This window comes from Triticum aestivum, chromosome 7A, assembly GCF_018294505.1.
Source record: "Triticum aestivum cultivar Chinese Spring chromosome 7A, IWGSC CS RefSeq v2.1, whole genome shotgun sequence".
In the NCBI taxonomy this organism is placed as follows: Eukaryota; Viridiplantae; Streptophyta; class Magnoliopsida; order Poales; family Poaceae; genus Triticum; species Triticum aestivum.
Genome location: NC_057812.1, coordinates 615,037,793 through 615,054,091, shown reverse-complemented (window position 1 = coordinate 615,054,091; position 16,299 = coordinate 615,037,793). Strand labels below are relative to the sequence as shown.

Here is a 16,299-nt window from a genome sequence, read left to right as displayed (position 1 = left end):
GCCTCGTGCTGCTAATTCTTCAAAATAAATGTTGGATCCAAGTGAGCAAGAGGGTGAGAAAATCTTGCTTTCCGGACCGCTTGACGGATTTTTTATGTTGACAGAGAGTCTGAACCGGAGAAAAGGATAATTACCTCTGCATCGTCAGCTTGGCTGCCCTCAACATCCTCCTGATAAGTATCATTATCAATGAGATGCATGAAAAGTGAACCAAGTGAATCAAGTTCTACCTCAACTTCCGGTTCGTCCGGGTCGTCATCTAGTTCCATACTGATGCGTTCAGGTGCCTTCCGCTTTGAGGTTTTCTTGATGGTTTTTGTTTTGGGACGGGAAGGCTTTGCCGCTTTTTCTTGAGGTTTCTTCTTCCAAAACAGATCATCGCCCTGTTTAAAAATAAGCAGAAGGGTGTTCAAAGGTTATACAGTATAAAGATATCAAGTGTAAAGCGGAAGAACAACACTTATAGCAGGAGGTTTGTTTTGTGTGTAAAACGGGAGTAAACCGGTTTGGCGACAGACAGCTTCCGATTCATTCAATATTTTCTTGACAGCCTCAGTGACTTCTTCATCCGTTAGCTGAATATTGATATGATGTTGGGAGTCTTCTACTTCACCAATGTACTCGCACATTAAGCGAGAGCGGCGACTTAGCGGCAAGATACTCCAGGATATCCAGCAACGGACAAAGTCTACACCTGTTAAACCGTTGGCCAGGAAGGCCCTCAGCTTGGTGAGTTGAGGTGCATACGGGGCTCGTTCCTGGGCAGTTAATCGTTGTGGAAGAGGATGAGTATTGGCCAGCCGGTGAGCACGGTAACCCGGCAGAGGGTTCTCATCTTCAGGGGAGGTGTATTTACAGTAGAACCAAGTTTGATTCCACTCTTTGGGGTGACTGTGCAGCTTGGCATGAGGAAATTCAACCTCTTTTCTTTTCTGAATGGAGACGCCACCAAGTTCAGTATTGGGCCCGTCTACAAATTTAGTGCGTCAGTTCAGATGGAAGAAATCTCAGAATAGCTCAACAGTTGGGTCTTCTTGTAAGTACACTTCACAGAAGACTTGGAAGTTGCATATATTGGACACCGAGTTGGGTCCAATACCTTGAGGGTGGAGTTGAAAGCTGGCAAGCACATCCCGGAAAAACTTCGATCCGGGCGGTTTGAAGCCACGGCCTATGTGATTAACAAATACCACTACTTCACCTTGCTTGGGAGTAGGAGGGTTCTCCGGTCCAGGAACTCGCCGCCGGATCTCATTCTTTTTGGGTAAAGTACCAATTTTGACCATTCCATTAAGTTGCTCCTCGGTAACCCGGGAGGGAGCCCAGTTATAGGAATAAAATTGCTTGGCCATTGCAAGCGAAAAGCTGAAAAGAAATGCCGGTTTACAATTCATTCATGGTAAGGCATAAGGTTCAACAGGATAAAGAAGTCCAAATATGTGAAATTGGTAAACCGGAGGATGATATAATTATGAATGACAAGGCAATAGGTGGAAAAAGAGATATACACATATTATTAAACCGGAGTATGATGACGGACACAAAGGAGTTGCCAGTTTACAAGGGGACTAATGGTATGTGATAGATTGCTTTTTACAAAGGTAAACCGCCTATGTAATGAAGAAGATACAGATCTAAGGCAAGAACGACTAAGTAAGGTAAAACAGGTTTCACAAGATTACTTGGAAATTTTAGATCTACCGTAAGACAGGAGAAGCAAAAAGATTTAGACCTAAAAAGGTTGGTCCCGAAGCAGTTCACAAAGGTCCAAATCAGTTTTTATGCGTATAAGGGTTGTTGTGATAGCAAAAGATAAGGAACGCTATAGCTACTACACGAAATACATCAGGCTTGAGGGTTCTTCCATGGACTAAGGAGGAACAGGGAAGAACAGTTGTCGGAGCTTCGATGAACATTCATGAACACTGAAACCCTAAGTAGATCTATAGAGGAGGAAAGGGAAGATCTTACAGCGGCTGTTGAAGCAAGCAGAGTTACCCCGCGGCTATCTAGTGCAACCAGGTCGATGCAGCGGCCGACGGAGATGCAGAGGCGGAGCTCGGCGATGGTGGCGGCGCTCGGGTGCAGAGGCGTCGCGAGGAGGAAGAAGAAGCGAAGAGACGGAGGGAAAAAAGGAAATGACCCGTTGCCCTATTTATAAGGTAAAGGGGGAGGTAACAGGCGCGAGAATCGAGGGGCCGGAATATTGGATACCTAACAGGAGCGGTCGCCTCGATTGTCGAAGGTTCATTAACTGAAGGTGAGATATATCATTTTTAAATAACAAGGTGACATCACGATGATTTATCATGATCCTGGAGTATGACGTCATGGCGGTTTACAAGATCAAGGCGAAGATGCAAAGGAGGAATTTTTCTAAGTGTTGAAGATTGACATGAACAAGTTCAAACCAATCTGGGTCCTAATGTTGGGGATGTTACTACTGGACGTAAACTGACCAGGAGTAGCCGGGTTAACTCTATGAAGATGGAAGCCCATTAAGACGTGAGGATGGTGGCGTTTACAAAGGCCCAAGGCCCGAAGGCGGGTTAAGGCCTGTAGATGTAAACCGACTCTTTCATGTCACTTGTATTGTAAGTTAGAAGGAATAGAGACCGAGCCGGACACATTTATGATCCGGCCTCGGGACTCTGTAAACCGGCAGGTGTCAACCTATGTATATAAAGGGACGACATGGCAGCGGTTTAGGGACACCACACAACAACTCGAGAGCCAGGCCAAGCGGATTCGCTCCCCGGTCATCGAAACCCTAGCAATACCAAAACAACTAGACGTAGGCTTTTACCTTCATCGAAGGGGCCGAACTAGTATAAAACCCGCGTGTCCCTTGTCCGGTTTAACCCCTTTAAGCTAACCCGTAGCGATGGCTCCACGACTAAGTCCTTTCACGAGGACATCTGCCGTGACAAACCCACGACAATGACCTAAGCAAAATGCCATTTTTTCAGCAGTGACCTACTGCAAAAAACGGAGGAATGAGATGCTCACCTGGGTTGGAGCCGAGGGTCCTCGTTGCCTACTGTCTACTCCGTCGTCGTCGCCTGTTGTCGTCTTTGTTGCCGTCGCCGAAGCCCTAGCGTTGGGAATACGAATCTCACCACGTATAAAAAATCCAAATGGACCATTTCACTTGACATTGAGAGGGGGGCACAGATGTGTACCTAAGGACACCAGAGATCGCCGAATCAGTTGGCGACCACCATCGGCAAAAAAAGGATCAAGAGTAGGGCGGAGACTTTGAAGGGAAATGAGTGGAGTGGGCGAGTGGGGCGAGGGGGCCGTGGCCCCTTTGGTTTTGCCCGGGAAGCGTCCGACGCAATGTTGGGCTAGGCCCAATAGGCCAGTATCGAAAAATAATAAAAAGATGAAAAAAATAAAAAGACATAAAAATCACTTTAATAACTAAATATTGACATGAATGATCAAACGAAAATCATAGGATAACGATACAGTGATACAGTACATTCTATTTTGTTGTTATATGACCCGGCAGTAGTACTTTTCTTGAATAGGGGCCAGTTGTTTTTGACAATTCTCCCGAAATCACCCTCCTCCCCAGCTTCTTCCAGAATCGTCACTCATTTTTTTTTTATAATTCTAACTAATTAGATTTTAACTAGATAGGATTATAAAATATATATGAAGTGGCTATTCTGGGAGAAGCTGAGGAGAAGGCGATTCTCCCTAGGCCTGTCACAAAAGAACGCGACCACCATCGGCAAAAAAAGGATCAAGAGTAGGGCGGAGACTTTGAAGGGAAATGAGTGGAGTGGGCGAGTGGGGCGAGGGGGCCGTGGCCCCTTTGGTTTTGCCCGGGAAGCGTCCGACGCAATGTTGGGCTAGGCCCAATAGGCCAGTATCGAAAAATAATAAAAAGATGAAAAAAATAAAGACATAAAAATCACTTTAATAACTAAATATTGACATGAATGATCAAACGAAAATCATAGGATAACGATACAGTGATACAGTACATTCTATTTTGTTGTTATATGACCCGGCAGTAGTACTTTTCTTGAATAGGGGCTAGTTGTTTTTGACAATTCTCCCAAAATCACCCTCCTCCCCAGCTTCTTCCAGAATCGTCACTCATATTTTTTTTATAATTCTAACTAATTAGATTTTAACTAGATAGGATTATAAAATATATATGAAGTGGCTATTCTGGGAGAAGCTGAGGAAAAGGCGATTCTGTTGGCCCTAGGCCTGTCACAAAAGAACGCGCCGGGCCATGCCGACACTATTCCTTGTAAAATCGTAGTTGCTGAAGGAAGTCATCGATGCACTGCTCATGGCTTGCAGTGTCGCCGACAACCTGTTGCAACTTCCCGGCATTGGTCGCGAAGGCACATCTACCTTCCTCCTCCACCATGACGGCCCGGACCGCCGACGCGACGCCTTCCCGGTCAAAAGACGACCCATCCTCTCCCTTCCTTGGCACCGGCAGTCCAACCTTCCTCCCCTCCATGAGCCGAGCAATCGGCCCTTGGTCCCCAAAGAATGGCAGCATGACAAGGGGACGTCCATACTGCATCCCCTCGATGACCGAGCTCCACCCGCAGTGCGTCAGGAACGCGCCGACGGAGTCGTGCGCCAGCACCCTGGTCTGCTGGACCATCCCCATCGCCACGAGCCCGCGGTGCTTGGTGCGGTCCTGGAAGCCCGGAGGAAGGACGGCGTCGTCCGGGACGCCGCTGGGCTTCCTCAGGGCCCAGAGGAACGCCGTCCCGGCGAGCTCCAGGCCGATGGCCAGCTCGTGCACCAGCTCCTTGCTCAGCGGCGCTTCGCTTCCCAGCGCGACGTAGAGGACGGATTTCGGCGGCTGTCGGTCGAGCCATGAGACGAGCGCGTCGCCTTCGGTGGACCTCAGAGGCGGCGGCAGCAGGCCGAGAGGGGCGAACGGCTTGCCGAAGATGGCCGGCAGGAGAGGCACGCCGTCGGGGTCGAACTCCACGCAGCACCGCTTGGCCACCATCTTGCAGCTTTGGTGGGTTAACAAGAAGCGCTGCGCTAGCGACGCCCCTACCTCCGGGTCAACGGCCGTCGACACGCGCGGCACGCCCCATAGGGCGCTCGATGAGGAGGAGAAGATGGGGAACATCACGGACGGCACGCCCCGGCGGGCGGCGGCGGCGGCGGCTAGATAGTGGAAGGTGTCGACGATGACCCAGTCCGGCTTCTTGCCGTCGTCTAGAAAGGCGCCGAACGGCCCGGCGAGGCCGTCGGCGGCCTTCTGCAGGAGCTCGGCCTTGCCGGGCGGGAGGTCGCTGGTGGCTTCCGCTCCCTCGGGGAGGCCGTCCACGTGGGGGAGCGGCAGAGCCACCAGGTGGACGTCCACGACGGCCGGGAGGCGGCTGATATTGCGCGGCGTTGAGACGAAGGAGACGCGGTGACCGCGGGCCGCCAGGCGCTCCGCAAGCTCGAGGAAGGGGGTCATGTGACCGAACGCAAGCCACGGGAAGAGGACGATGTGCATCGGCGACGAGTCGGCGGCGTCCATCCTGGTCCTGGGTTAACGTCCACCACTGTACATCCGTGCTGCCGGCTGCGGCTAAATAAAGGGAGACGAGAGTCGATCCTGCCATCCTGGTCATCGTGGAGCCGCCTGCACCCGCGCACGGCACCTACTAAAAATGGTTTTGTTGCTGGTTGATTTTTGAGATAGCGAACCGCTCATGCTAAGCCGTTGGGTTTTGTTGGTGTATTAATCTATAAGGTCCAACGGACTGAATAGATAAATTGAAAGGGCGAGGTTAGATGACATAACATATAAAAAGAAAGGAATAAAAAAATTATTATTTTTACATGGATCTCCATATAAGATCTCACGAATATAGCATCGACTGAGATGTTGTTAAGTCTCAATTGACTGAGATTTAGGGGCTGTTTGGTTCCCAGCCACATATTGCCACACTTTGCCATACCTCACATTAGACAAGTTTGCCCAAGTTAGGTGGGTGTTTGGTTTTGGCCACACTAAGCCAAGATTTTTTATGAGCAGTGAACCTCACATGTCATAGACACAAAAAGTGTGGCAAGATTTCCTTAGGCAAGCCAAAGTGTGGCTAACAATTTGAGCAACTCAAGTTAGGCAAGTGTGGCAACATAATGCAAACATAGTCACAATCCAAACAGCCCCTTAGCAATGCTGAAACTGAAAAGTAAAGATAACGTTGAGGAGAGGGGCCGCTCACCAACATACGTTACCCTAATCTCAACTAATGCACCCTGATTCGACGGGTGACCCTAACCAACTATGGTTTTGGTCCCCTGTCGCCAGAGCACACATATTAGATGGGGGAAGAGCCGACACCTACGATTTAACTAGTTCATGTATGGTTTACTCCTGCTTCCCACATCTCCCTAAAACCCTAACCGATTTGGTGGAGCGCTGCACGATGGGAAGATCATCTCCAAGCTCGTCCCCTGTTCCAGGATAGTATCGGTGGTGCCCAGAGGGACGTTGTTACCCGCTGCGATTGTCTACCCTGAGCCCGCATCACACCTGCATCAAGCAGGCATGACACTTTGGATTGGCTACACCTATGGCTGCTTCCATTGGTGGTACGATCATAATGTACCTCTCTGTTCATTATGTTTTAAGTGATCTAATTATTATTAGGCTTAGGATCTAATCACGTCAATTCTAATGGGTTATTTCTAACAATGGTATCTTGAGCTAATTAAGTCTAGATTAGATCCCTAAAGATTATTTGTTCAAGGTGTTGATCTTGATTATGTGCTAATGGTTAAAGTATTAAGTCTAATGGTTCATGATTATGGTTAAGTTGCCCTCTATTAAAGTAAATGTTTAATGTCTAGGGTTAAGAGGTTTCAGTAAGGTGTAAATTGCTACTGGATTAGTGCTAGTTAGAGATTTATGATCATTAACATGTTCTGTTAGTTTAACTATGCCACGTTTCCACATCAAGATATTTGTTAGTAGTTAGCATTGATTAAATCCCATTAAGCAATTAGACGGAGTGGAATATATGATTAAGTAAAACCTCCTTTTCCCCCAATTTTGGCCATAATCCAAACCCTAAAACATTTATCCCCAATTCTTTTGAAACCCTACAAAACCAAATCCCCAAATTAGTGCCCAAATGTATGAAGTTTAAGAAAAGAAGAGGATTTGGGGCTCACCTTATAACTCCGGCCTTTAGGGTCCGCTCAGACGCCGTTGTGCGTGCATGCCATGGTCGGAATGTCGCCATCCTTCGGGATGACGCGCGGAAAGATGCATCCGTCGCTGCTGCGCGGATGGACGCGACCATCGCCTTGCACGTCGCCGCCACCGCAAGTTTACGTCGGCAGACACCGGCGAAATGCCTCTCAAACGTCGCCGCCTAACAGGCCATGTGCGCGTCGCCGACAGCTACTCTCAACGGAGGAGCGCGTTGGACTTGGTCCACTGCACGCTCTTCCGGCGAGGGCAACCACCGCGCCGCCATGGCCGGTGAGCCTTGAGTCGCCGCACGGCCGCCTCTCCTCTTAAGAGACCGGAAGAATCGAGGTTGAAGGGGGAAATGGCTAAGGTTTCCAGCTCGCAACTGGTTTTAATCAGCACGGGTCAAATCCACTGTCGCTGGATTGATCCAACGGTTGGCGTTGACGCGGATCACTGACGGGCCTACGGCTGCTTTCGCGGCTGGGCTTCGACCCAGGTTGTCTCGGGAACCTCCTCATACTCCACAAATGGCCTTAAAGTCGAAGTCTTCAATGGCGAGAGGGGCCTGGATAAATCCAATTAAAAACAATTGGGCCACAAATCAAATCAACTGGATTCGGTACCGTTGAGCTTCAATTTGAGAAAGTTCCCCAGATAGGCAAGAACCCTAACTCTAACCATACCCTAAGAGATAGAGGGGAGAGGATGCTTACATTTGAATCCAACTATTGCATGGAGTCTTGATCGCTCTCGCCGTCGTTTCAAGACGCCATAGCGCCGATGGTTGGGCGGCGGTGGCAGTCGTGGGAGCAACACCAAAGGAGCGCGAGCGAGAGGAGACAACCACAAGAAGAATGAGTGGGCTGGCTTTAGCCGATTTGGTCTCGATCAACCCAAAAGGACGCCTTCGACCGAACAAGTAACGGTGTTTGCCTCGTGCCATCTTCTCTTTCGCCATGTGGGCGGGTTGCCACGTCAAAAAAAGTGGTTCAAAAAACTGTCAGTGTCTCCTTTCATTGTCATGCGTTGCATTTGGTGTAAAATTACACAAACGTGTTATGGTGGTTTTTTTTGTTAACGGTGCATGTATTGTGACGGTTTAACGGATTTAACTCGACCAATAGAACGACCAGGAAAAGCGTCGGGCCGGAAGACGTCTCGCGAACTGACGCTCGCTCAATAGAATTTTTTTCCCCGAATAAAATTTCGAGCATACCCTTATCCTTTCCGGCCAGCGCCGGCCACAGGCCACAGCTGCTCCAACCGCCACCATGGCCGCCACCGCCACCGCCACGTCCCTAGGCCTCGCTCTCCACCGCCGAGACCACGACCCTAGCTCCCACCGCCGCCCCGTCCCCTCCTCGTGCCTGACCTCTACCTCCGCCTACCGCATCCGCAGGGCCAAGTGCTGCCGCAGGGGTGTGCCTCCACCGTCCGCCGCCGCCGCCGCCGGCGGTGGTCTGGAAGGTGAGGTCCGTGCGCCGTGGCTACGCCGTTCTGTTTCCATTTCTTTGGGTGCTGTACAAGGCAACGAGCTGATCCCTTGCTTTCCGTATTGCTGGTTGGACTGAAAGTATGAAACTATCACACTAAGTCAGCTGCGTGCCATGGACGCCAGGGAATGCTTGCTAGATGGCCAATGATTCTGGTTCAATTTATAGTAAAACTGTCAGATTTCCTCTTCATATTTTTGAGTCTTTGTCAGAAACACACAGCTCATTCATGGGTCTAGGGACCAAGAGTAGTAGTACAATAGAAATGTGACAATTTACAGTTAGTAGTAATGTATAATATCGAAGCAAGACAACAAAGAGACGAGCAAGGGAAGGCTCTCCCCACTTGCTGGTTGACGACTGGCTGTGGTGACCGCCTGCATCCAGCTTGCACCCTCATCCTGCTTGAGCAGTATGAGGTCACAGATGCCAATCGCCACTTTTGCGGTTTGGAGTTGCCGATGGCCCAGGCAGATGGGCAGTTCTTTTGTTGAATTGCTGCCCGTCAGCTTGTTGGATATATGGACTTATTAAGAATGTGGTGATTGCCTACTGGGTTTTTGGAGGGAGAGTAGGGTAGCAGGCTGTAATGTGAAATCCATATATTTAACAAACTTTGATGCAATTGCCAGCATACTGCATACATGTGTATTGTAACTACTTGATTGCTGTTTCTTGCCTATTATAATAGCTGTACACTAGGGTCTAGGGCCATGCCCACACGTTGCTGTGGGCGTATTCACAATTAAGTAACCAAATATGTTTATGAATAGTCTTAGTAATTTCTTTCCTCATGTTTTCTCTTTAGCATGCATGTCTGTAATAGTTCAAAGATGGTTTGTTTCTGAAAAGAGGTTTTACTGTATTTTTCCAATGGTGCACACACCTTTCTTCTAACACTTCGAAACATAATTTTCAATGAGCAGTTGAGTACCAGTCTCAAGCAACTCCTCCAGGTTACCAAAAGAGAATTAAATTCTCGGGGCTGATTTTGATGTTATTCAGGAGTAACGTTGACATATCTTGATGTTGGTGTGATATCGGGAGCATTATATGCTATGTAAGACAAGATGCAGACGAGAACCTTCCAGAACCGTTCAGTATATATTTCATTTAAACATTGAACTAGTCCATTTGATACATGTGCCTCCATACCTAAATTGTCCATCGAGTATGATTTACTGCACAGATCTGTGCCAAACACAGTACACGCCGGTCTTTATATGCATGACACATCTTCTACTTCTATATATATGCATGAAGCTTTTTAATTTTATATATGAATGAAATGTTGTTTTCAAAGGACAGAATGTTTCTATTCAAATATAGCCTTTCAGGCACCAACCTTCCAATTGTTTAGCAACAGTCCTTACATTCATTGTTTGCACCACATACAATGCATGGGTGCAGTAAATAGGAAATATTAATTAATTTACTGACTGTAATTCTAGGGGTGACGTGGCTTAATTAGGTTGCTGCAGTAGGAGTCACTTTTAGAATAGAGAGAGATCTGTACACCCATGTCATATGCTCCATCCTGGGTGAGCTCCATGTGAAAAAATAGAGATAACCTAGAGTTCTTATATTATGAATGCCTGAGCTTTTAGTTATACCTGACAGTGCTATGCTTGTTGTCAAGAGAGCAAGCATATTACTTAAGCAAAGTTTATGCCTCATTCATCTTCTGTTGTTATTGCAGGAAATGATATTAGCACCATATTGAAGCATTCACTTAACAACGAAACGATGCCTTCATCAAGCACAAAAGCTACTTCCTCCATGGCTGACCATGTTTCTCTTAGCAGCCTCCACCACCACCCTAGCAGCCAGTCTTCCTGTTTTGCTACCTCAAAACCAAACCATGACAGTACCCATAAATACAACCACTCCCCAAAAATTCCTAGGCGGTCTCTCGCCTTACTCCCTGCCTCCTCTCTTCTCTTCTCTGCGTCCTCCTCCTTTGCCATAGACAATGCAAACGCTCCATCCTCCTCCACAATTGACACCACCATCACCGACCGCATATTCATGGACTTTAGCATCTGCCCAAGCTTCTTTAGCAATGACCGCACGTTAGGAGCTGAACTTGCTTCATGCCCTGATTCCGAGCCCCTCGGACGTGTAGTCTTTGGTCTCTATGGTCGGCTACTCCCGATCACTACTGCCAACTTCAAAACTACCTGCACTACTTCTGCATATCGAGGCACACTTGTCCACAAGGTGCTTCAAGGTCAGTTCTTTGCTGCTGGCCGACAAGGTTCTCGGCGTGATAAGGGCGTGGTCCAACCTCCCTCAAAGCTTGTGAGAAATGTTGAGACTGTTGATCCTAAAGCGTATCAACTAAGACATGCAAGGCCTGGCACCCTATCCTTGTGTCTTGAGCAGAATGACGACGACGATAGCATCAAACTCAGTCCTGATTATCACAATGTTGAATTCCTGGTGACCACAGGGCCAGGGCCCTGTCCAGAGCTTGATGATCAGAACATTGTTTTTGGAACTGTATTAGAAGGTGAGTACTTCTGTCAGAATTACTTGTATTAGATGGTTATCACAGATCTCGTGTTGAATGTCTTGCAAGAATTTGATGTCGTCCCTTCAATTTTCCAATAACATGCACTTCATGAACCAGCTATGTTATGTGGAATTTGACTAATGACTGATCGACTAATGATAGGATTGTTAAGACTAAGAGCAAAATGCAGCCTTGCTAGAGTAGGATTTCTAAACATCAACCTTCCGGTGATATACTGTTACAAGCTTTGTTTACATCCCATCTGTACAGGTCATAGATTATTCAGAAAAGCATCCATGCCATTAATCAATGAATCAATGTCTACCTTAGTTCTTCCCAACAGCAAGCCATAACATCCTCATCTTTGCTGCATACATGTTAGCTTATCCTGTGATTTAATAGTTAGTTTTGTTATCTAGCTTGAGCATGCCCCATCGGTGTTATCTGCCGGTCTGGCATCGCAAGGGCCTGCAACAGGTTGATTCACTCTCCCATATGGTGTTTGTGTTGGTGATAGATACACTAAACAAGTTGTTGGCCAAGGCTGAGCTTGGGTTGCTCCGCCTCCTAGTACCCCGGAATTTGGCTGTGAGTGTCTCACTTTAAGAAGAAGGGCTGTCATCTTCTACCACCCGGATAGAGCAGAGTTGCTCATTGTTCGCAGCATACTTGCGATCTTCGGGCATGTATCGGGGCTTCACACCAATTTCGGCAAGTGCTCGGTGTCCCATTTGGATGTTCGGACGAGGAGGCCCTGGAGGCAGCATCGGTCATGGAGTGTCAGCTAGCTCCCTTTCTGATCAGATAGCTCGGGACCCCTCTCGCGCTAAGCAGGTTGTCGAATGAGCTGCTCCAGCCCTTGGTTGCAGGCCACTCCGCTCAGGAGGCTTAGATATATCGGACTTCTCCCGTGATGAACGGGAGGTGTTCGCCGCATCCACCAACATAGTGGTTGGCGACGGAGCATCTACCTTATTATGGAGGATTGCTTGTTGGATGGGCGCACTATCTCAGAGTTTGCGCCTGAGCTCTTTCTCCTGGTCTCAGGGCGCACTAGGAAAAAAAGGGCACAGTTAGGGAGGCCTTGACCGACCGTCATTGGATGTCAGCCATCCCTCTGGCAGTATATCCAGGTTAGGTGAATAGTCCACGGGGTGGTGCTTTCCACCTCACCAGATGTCCTCCAATGGTGGTGGACACCGAGCAGTCAGTACACATCCAGGACCTGGTATGACGCCCTCTTTCATGTGTCGGTCGGTTTGAGCTCTTGAAAGTTGAACTGGAAGTCTTCCCTCCCCCCGCGCTAATTCGTGTGGCTCGGCTGTCACGACCGCTGAGAGACTGTAGAGACGTGGCCTGCAGCATGCACCTAGCTGGCGTGCTCTGTGACCAGTCGGACGAGACGATGGGTCACCTCACGAGTTGCCCCTTCTGGCTCACGATGTGGCACGAGGTGTCCCTCGCTGCAGGCACTATTTTGTGGACTGGGGCAACTCACATGCCATTCCGTCCAGACTGCTGTTAGAGAGGGCACATCCTCAGTCGTCATGTTGGTAGCATGGTATTCAAATTTTCAGATAACGGATCCTTCTAATCCAGTCTATCTGGAAGCATCGTAACGCGATCATCTTCGACAACGCTAGGCTCAGTTTAGCTGGTCTCCTTGACACTATCAAGTCGGAAGCTAGGCAAGGGCGGGCGCGAGGGGTCTTGCAGCGTTGGTACCAGCAGGGCGGTGCCTAACGTTTAGCGGTATCGTGTTGTAGTTTTGGGTGTCTCTCATCTTTGGACTTGTACAAACTCTTCTTTCTATCAATACATCGAGACGCAAAGCTTTTGCATTTTCTCGGAAAAAAAGTAACATAACGGATTACATCACCCAAAAACAATTTGGTTTTTGTTGGCTAAATGAAGACATCTCTTTTTATTCAAACAATTTTGAAGACATATCTAGTTCAATAGTATTCTTAAACTTACTGCCTCCCATCTACAAACCTCATGCCCGCCAACTCCCATGTCCGCCGCAGTTACGCAAGTGCAATGTTGTCTGCTTGCTTGAATCTTTTCTTCACCGTTCAACTTCTTATCAAAATTTAGAGGTTACATTTTCTCTAATGCACATATGTTACACGTACCTGACGAATAGTGTGGGTTAATATACTTCAGATCTTTTTATTTCTGTAGTTAATTATAACTTCTGAAGTGCTGAAGAGACTGTTCCGGAGACGGTCCATGTCTCTTATTTGCTAGTGTATTGTATGCTTACATGCCATATTCACCGCGAAGGCACATATTTGTTTTCTTAAAAATAACTGACAATTAAGTTGGTTGGTGTATGTTACCTATCATGTGCAATTATCAATCTTTTCCTTTACTGGACATGCATTCTTTGCAATTTTGCAGAACTTCTGAAATGCCCCAGCATATTGTAGAGCACCCTCGTGCTCTTTTATGAACTGCCGGGTCCTTCTCGTTATTTACTAATAAAAAGATGGAAGCAACCAAGTTTATTTACCCTTTGTTCTGATGTTTGTTCCATTGATCATGTAGGAATGGACGTTATCACCAGCATTGCAACCATCCCTACCTACAAACCAGGTGAAAGGATCCAATTCTTCAATGATTTTGCACAGCTGATTGGCGATGAAAGAGCTCAATCTGCTAGAGCCATGTGGGATCGCCCACAGAAAACCGTGTATATCAGCGGTTGCGGGGAGCTCAAAGTGACCAAACCATCCCTTTCCCCTCCTAGCTTGCCATGATAAGTACTGTATAGATGCAATTTTCCTGTAATTACTATTCCATGTAGCTGTATCTCTACCTATAATATGATATTCTGTATCTCATGTAAATGGCTGGTCAGTGCTGACATATCACCACTGACGGGAAGCCGAAGCGACCGGTTAGTGATGATGGGTCACCAGGGAGTGGACAAACGACTCGTCACTGGCTGGTCGGCTAGTGGCTCGTCAGTGTTTACTTACTAGAATAGCCCTCCCAGACTTGTCACTAACTGATCATGGCCGGCCCGTCAGTGATGAACGCTACCACTGACAGGTCTCCTCGAGCCGTCAGTGTTGAAGCGATTTGTAGCAGGGAGTCAAACAACATGGTGATCAAAGGCGACCCTATTTGTCACATTTGACAGAGCCTTGCAGATAGCAGCATTATCCACCATGAACAACATATCCCCACCACGAAGGAAAACATAAAACCAAGAAAAGGCTTGCCAAAGAGGGGAAGGGCAGCAGCTGGTATCCAGAAGATCAGAACAGCTTCAACAGAACCCCAAACGAGAAGTGCATGGATGAACCCGGCTACATATGAACCCACTTTGAAAAACACATTTCTAAATTCTAAAAAAATCTGGAAAAAAATTGCACGGGTACGTCTCCATGTTCTATGTGCGTGTATAAAGTTTCACAGAAAAATAACTTTTTTTGTGGCCTGTGCAAAAAGACAAAAAATTATATCGTGAAACACTATTTAGAAGCATTGAAATTTGTCTTTTTTGCGGAGGCAAAACAAAAAGACATTTTTCATAAAACTTTGTGCAGCGTACACACATTTGCGAACATGTATGCGTGATATTTTCTTTTGATTTTTTGACATTTTAAAACGCGCTTAAAATGCATTTTATGAAAAGTGGGTGCATATGCCCATGGGTTCAGATGGTGCCCTCTCAACCCCAAACCCCCTAACAACGAGGCAGGTAAAAAAAGAGATGTCTAGCAGTTTCAGTTTGTTCAAGGATCATAGAGTATTGCCAGTCCAATTCGGCTTATGCATATTCTCTCTAGTAAGCATCGGGTCTTGAGAGGCATTTTCGCACGCCAGATCCATCTATAATGAGATCCTGCAACATGTGTACATAGAAGGAGAAAAAGAACAAGAAAAAATGCTACTGATACTTGGACTTAGACAGTACTAGTGAACAGTGTCAGGTTCATCAGGAAAATTCCTGGAAGTAGAATGATAAAAAATCAATGACATTCAATTATTCCAATAGTCATCAGGAAAATTCCTGGAAGTCAAATGATCAGCAATCAATGCCATACCATTATTCCAGTAGTCACCAGGAAAATTCCCTTATTCCACTGGTCATCAGGAAAATTCATGGAAGCCAGATGATCAGCAATGCCATTCCATTGTTCCAATAGTCATCAGGAAAATTCCTGAATGTCAAATAAACAGTGCCATTCCACTGTTCCAGCAGTTCAGCTCCAAGGGCTTTTTTTTAGACAAGTTCAGCTTTAGGTGACGCCTGAAAGGGATGTTTGGGCTGCAATTCATGCAACCTCTAATGGTACATTTTTGTTTTTGACAAATGTCAAAGTGCACATGAATTTTTCAGAGGTATAGCCACAACCTCACCATGTCACCATTTTTCAAAGAAACTTTCCTAGCAGCAAAATCTACATCCATAAATTTAAGAAGGAATTTGAACTTATGTTTACATGTTTCCATAAGTTCTTGCCACAACTGCACAACTGCAGTATACATCCTTAAAAGATTACTGCCTTACTGTAATGCGAAACACTGACACTGCATTAAAGGGATACACCATTTCATAGCTTGACCAACAATGGTTCTATGCGACATTCCGAAACGTTTCATAATAAGCCAACTTAGTTGAAGTTTTCCCTCAACAAAAGTCAAGTATGATTACAACTCGGTACTCTGATAAGGAAACCTGATAAGAAGTTATAAACTGATCTCTACACCAGCTTCTTCCAATTATTGCTGAAGCACACTGATACTATGAACAAACCTCTCTCTTTGCACCTTCTCAAATTCTTCGAGAAGGTGCAAAATCAACAAGGAGAAAACCAGAGCAGCATATCATTTCAGAATGACACCTGCTTCATGAAAATCAAGACTTCTACACCATATCTTCAGCAGCTAAGCAAAGCAAAACCAGATCAAATATCTATCATCAGCCATGGGAATCTAGCTATATATGCCGACCAGGCGGCTTCAGCAGTCGCTGTTTCTTTCTAGATTGTTACTCGCTTCGGTCATCTTACCAACATAACATCTATACTTTCCATTCTACTCTACTATAATCTCTGGTAGTTTCAACATGCTGTGGCTGCAGC

The 16,299-nt window shown here is 46.8% G+C and overlaps 2 protein-coding genes across 4 annotated transcripts; one reads left to right on the top strand and one right to left on the bottom strand.

The window, feature by feature from the left end:
• Positions 1–3,962: 3,962 nt before the first annotated feature.
• LOC123152714 (putative UDP-rhamnose:rhamnosyltransferase 1) lies at positions 3,963–5,535 on the bottom strand. The gene has a single exon (XM_044572200.1). It carries the CDS (start codon positions 5,519–5,521, stop codon positions 4,262–4,264), a length of 1,260 nt encoding a protein of 419 aa, XP_044428135.1. The 5' UTR covers positions 5,522–5,535; the 3' UTR covers positions 3,963–4,261.
• Positions 5,536–8,355: 2,820 nt separating this feature from the next.
• LOC123148649 (peptidyl-prolyl cis-trans isomerase CYP28, chloroplastic) lies at positions 8,356–14,069 on the top strand. 3 transcript variants are annotated; one of them, XM_044568125.1, is made up of 4 exons: positions 8,398–8,659; positions 9,612–9,745; positions 10,385–11,197; positions 13,751–14,069. In XM_044568125.1, exons 3-4 carry the CDS (start codon positions 10,432–10,434, stop codon positions 13,960–13,962), a joined length of 978 nt encoding a protein of 325 aa, XP_044424060.1. In that variant the 5' UTR covers positions 8,398–8,659; positions 9,612–9,745; positions 10,385–10,431; the 3' UTR covers positions 13,963–14,069. The 3 variants fall into 3 exon arrangements, with proteins under 3 accessions (XP_044424059.1, XP_044424060.1, XP_044424062.1); XM_044568124.1 differs by lacking the exon at positions 9,612–9,745 and having other exon boundaries at positions 8,356–8,659; XM_044568127.1 differs by lacking the exon at positions 9,612–9,745 and having other exon boundaries at positions 8,427–8,664.
• Positions 14,070–16,299: the final 2,230 nt, after the last annotated feature.